Source organism: Sphaeroforma arctica (genome assembly GCF_001186125.1).
Source record: "Sphaeroforma arctica JP610 unplaced genomic scaffold supercont1.2806, whole genome shotgun sequence".
In the NCBI taxonomy this organism is placed as follows: domain Eukaryota; class Ichthyosporea; order Ichthyophonida; genus Sphaeroforma; species Sphaeroforma arctica.
Genome location: NW_014037752.1, coordinates 1 through 3,399, shown reverse-complemented (window position 1 = coordinate 3,399; position 3,399 = coordinate 1). Strand labels below are relative to the sequence as shown.

At 42.4% G+C, this 3,399-nt stretch overlaps 2 protein-coding genes across 2 annotated transcripts; one reads left to right on the top strand and one right to left on the bottom strand.

The window, feature by feature from the left end:
* Positions 1-1,242: 1,242 nt before the first annotated feature.
* SARC_13010 (hypothetical protein) lies at positions 1,243-1,404 on the top strand (the record flags this gene model as incomplete). The annotated part of the gene is made up of 1 exon (XM_014292870.1): positions 1,243-1,404. A coding segment is annotated over one exon (162 nt), but the record flags the coding sequence as incomplete, so codon positions are not given.
* SARC_13009 (hypothetical protein) lies at positions 1,275-3,364 on the bottom strand (the record flags this gene model as incomplete). Its single annotated transcript, XM_014292869.1, has 2 exons — positions 1,275-2,776; positions 3,056-3,364. 2 exons carry the CDS (start codon positions 3,362-3,364, stop codon positions 2,369-2,371), a joined length of 717 nt encoding a protein of 238 aa, XP_014148344.1. The 3' UTR covers positions 1,275-2,368.
* Between the last annotated feature and the right edge of the window lie 35 nt (positions 3,365-3,399).

The window sequence follows — 3,399 nt, the reverse complement described above, 5'->3', positions numbered from 1 at the left end:
TATTTACAGCTTTTCTACAAACTTGTGTACACCATATTCGAGGGGCTGGATCAGTATGAGTTCCTCGAATTAGCTTAACCACCCAACAAAATAGAATTAGCATAGCCACTAACGATATAGAATTTGCATAACCACCAAAGATACAGAATTGGCATAACCACCAAGGATACAGAATTGGCATAACCACCAAGGATACAGAATTGGCATATCCACCAAAGATACAGAATTGGCTTAACCACCAAAGATATTGAATTAGCATAACCACCAAAGATATAGAGTTAGCATAGCCACCAGAGATATAAAATTGGCATAACCACCAACGATATAGAATTTGCATAACCACCAAGATATAGTATTAGCATAACCACCAAAGATATAGAATTAGCATAACCACCAAAGATATAGAATTAGGATAACCACCATAGATATGGAATTAGCACAACCACCAAAAATATAGATTTAGCATAACCACCAAAGATATAGATTTAGCATAACCACCAAAGATATAGAATTAGCATAACCACCAAAGATACAGAATTGGCATAACCACCAAAGATATAGAATTAGCATAACCGCCAAAGATATAGAATTAGTATAAACACCAAAGTTATAGAATTAGCATAACCACCAAAGATACAGAATTGGCATAACCACCAAAGATACAGATTGTCATAACCACAAAAGATACAGAATTGGCATAACTACCTAGGATACAGAATTGGTTGGCAAATCCACCAAATACACAGAATTGGCATAACCACCAATGATACAGAATTGGCATATCCACCAAAGATACAGAATTGGCATATCCATCAAAGATACAGAATTGGCATAACCACCAATGATACAGAATTGGCATATCCACCAAAGATACAGAATTGGCATATCCATCAAAGATACAGAATTGGCATATCTACCAAAGATATAGATTTGGCATAACCATCAAAGCTACAGAATTGGCATATCCACCAAAGATATAGAATTGGCATCGAATGTTCATGCAAGTCGTACTTTTTCCGTGCATCCCAGCGTTGTGCATGGTTGACCGTGATCATGAATCTTTTCGGTGACTGCTCAGAGGGACCCAGCCATAAACTGACGAACGAATGCATCGAAGACACATTGTACACTATGCGATACATTTTATGTATAATTGTTGAAAGATTGTCTGCATCACATCAATCGATGCTCAACTTATCAATAAGAATCACCTAATTCACACGCATGAATTATCTTACACAGAAACCTAAGGAGAAAGAGGAGTTACACAAGCTGGGGAATGCCGCAGAACGACAAGCCTTCCAAGCGTACCTGAAAGAGCAAAGGAGGCAAGCCATATCCTTACTAAAGAAGGCAAATGCCCCTATGCAAACCACAAAAGATACAATCCAGAATGAATCATAATATCACACTATTGAGATATTTGAATCCTGCTGAATTACAACGAATGGGCTCGCGTGATCTGATAGTTGTATCACGCAAAGCCGTTGTATCACGCAAAGCCAGGAAAGGACGGAAATAAGTCTTGACAGGGTCATAGGGAATGTTCACGATTGGTATAAACTATGCTGTAAATTCAGATTTTTAATGGTTAACTAAGCCAATCAAACGCTAAGTATTCAAAACGTTTACATTTGAGGTACAGAATGGCCCTTCTGATATTCCTCAACAAAGGGTACTGTTGTGAGTTCTCCGGTCACTGCCCAAATTTATCGATGTCAGCACACCAACGTAATAGTGTGCTTCATGCAGATCCGCTACGAGTTCGCTCAAAATAGAAGTGCGAGCACTTGTCAGCCACTGAATTGTGCCTATATAAATACCCATCTGGTAGAGATAGTGGCTTCCACTACATAACTTCCGCAACTACGTTGCAATAAGCGATCACCTACTGCTATCAATTCATACTGCCGACCCATGTGTATACAGTTGGCGTCGCGAGTCTCTGGTCATTTGTACTAGCACGTCACACTCTGTGCCTAGTGCGTATCCTCGCTCTGGTCGTTGTTATCTCCACCGCCAAAGCCAACTGTGGGCAGTATCCCTTGTCCGGATACTCGGTTGTCACAAGTGGGCGAGAAGGCTGGCGTTGTTAAGTTTCATGTATGAGCGTGTGCACCGTGTATGTTCTCTCATTGCGTAATTGAGGAACGTAGCAACGCACGCCACGCAAACGCAGTTTGTGAGACATTCCTGGTTAAGCCATCACGTGCTTGTGTATATAAAAAGCATGTCAAAGTTGCGACAGTAAGATGCCAACTATCTTGAACAAGTACATGGTCCACTACCAATATGCACATAAAGCCAATGAACAGGTCTGGTATAATACTTAAGGCAAATGAACAGGTCTGGTATGATGCGAATCCATTCAAACCACACAACGTCTGCAACACGCATTCAAAAAGTCGAGCGCCACTCTATCCGCATAACACTCTCCTGTGGAGTACTCGAAAAATCCCGCATGGCCGCCTCGCTTGGTCTGTACCAGAATCGCCCCATCGGATTGTGTGATGCTCTCTACAGCTCCCGCAGACACTTTCGGGGGTATCAACGGGTCGTCGTCCGCTAATAAACTCAGTACAGGCACGTTTATACTACGCATCAGTTGGCGATGGAATTGGCCCATCATCAACCAGTACTCGACTGTACTGGAGATACCCATAGCTTGAATTGTGATAGCATTGTGGTAAGCTTCCATGGATCGCGAACCAATCAGGACCTTGCCCAAATCTGTGCCCAAGTGCTTCCCCATTAGTTCGAAATGTGGCTTCATGTCCTGCATGCATAAGAACGTAGCCAAGAAAGTACATGCGTTAATCTTATTGTTATATAGTAGTTCTCTGTTGAGCTCAGAAGGGACAGCGCCTACTTTCAACAAACAATTGCATCGAATAGAACGTGTACGCCACTTGCTCTCTTGTGCACAAAACCCAAAAATCGCAGAATTGGACCAAGCCAAAAATAATATTTTCTACCTTTTCCGGCTAGATTCTAATATGCCTCGAGAGAGATCATAACACCTCGCATAAAAAATCTCGCACGAGACTCAACTTACATTGACAACGGACAGGGATAGTCCTAAGTCGTACGGCATGAGACGATGCCTGAGTACACCCTCTGTGTAGATGAATTCAGGATCGAAGCATCCGGAGAACGAGACTGCAGCTTTTAATAACTTCGATTTGTGGTTGGCAGGTGACCCAGCGTAAGACTGCAGACAAAGCCCTCCAAAACTGAAGCCCGCGCCAACGATTGGCACATTCGGGTGACGGGATTGGATGATCTCCAGTACTTCGTGCAGATCGTCGAGAGAACGAGGCCCCCACTTGAGACGATTAATAGATAATAGAGAAGGTAAGTCCATAGTTCTCAGTAGATAGACGGATCAGTTTATACATA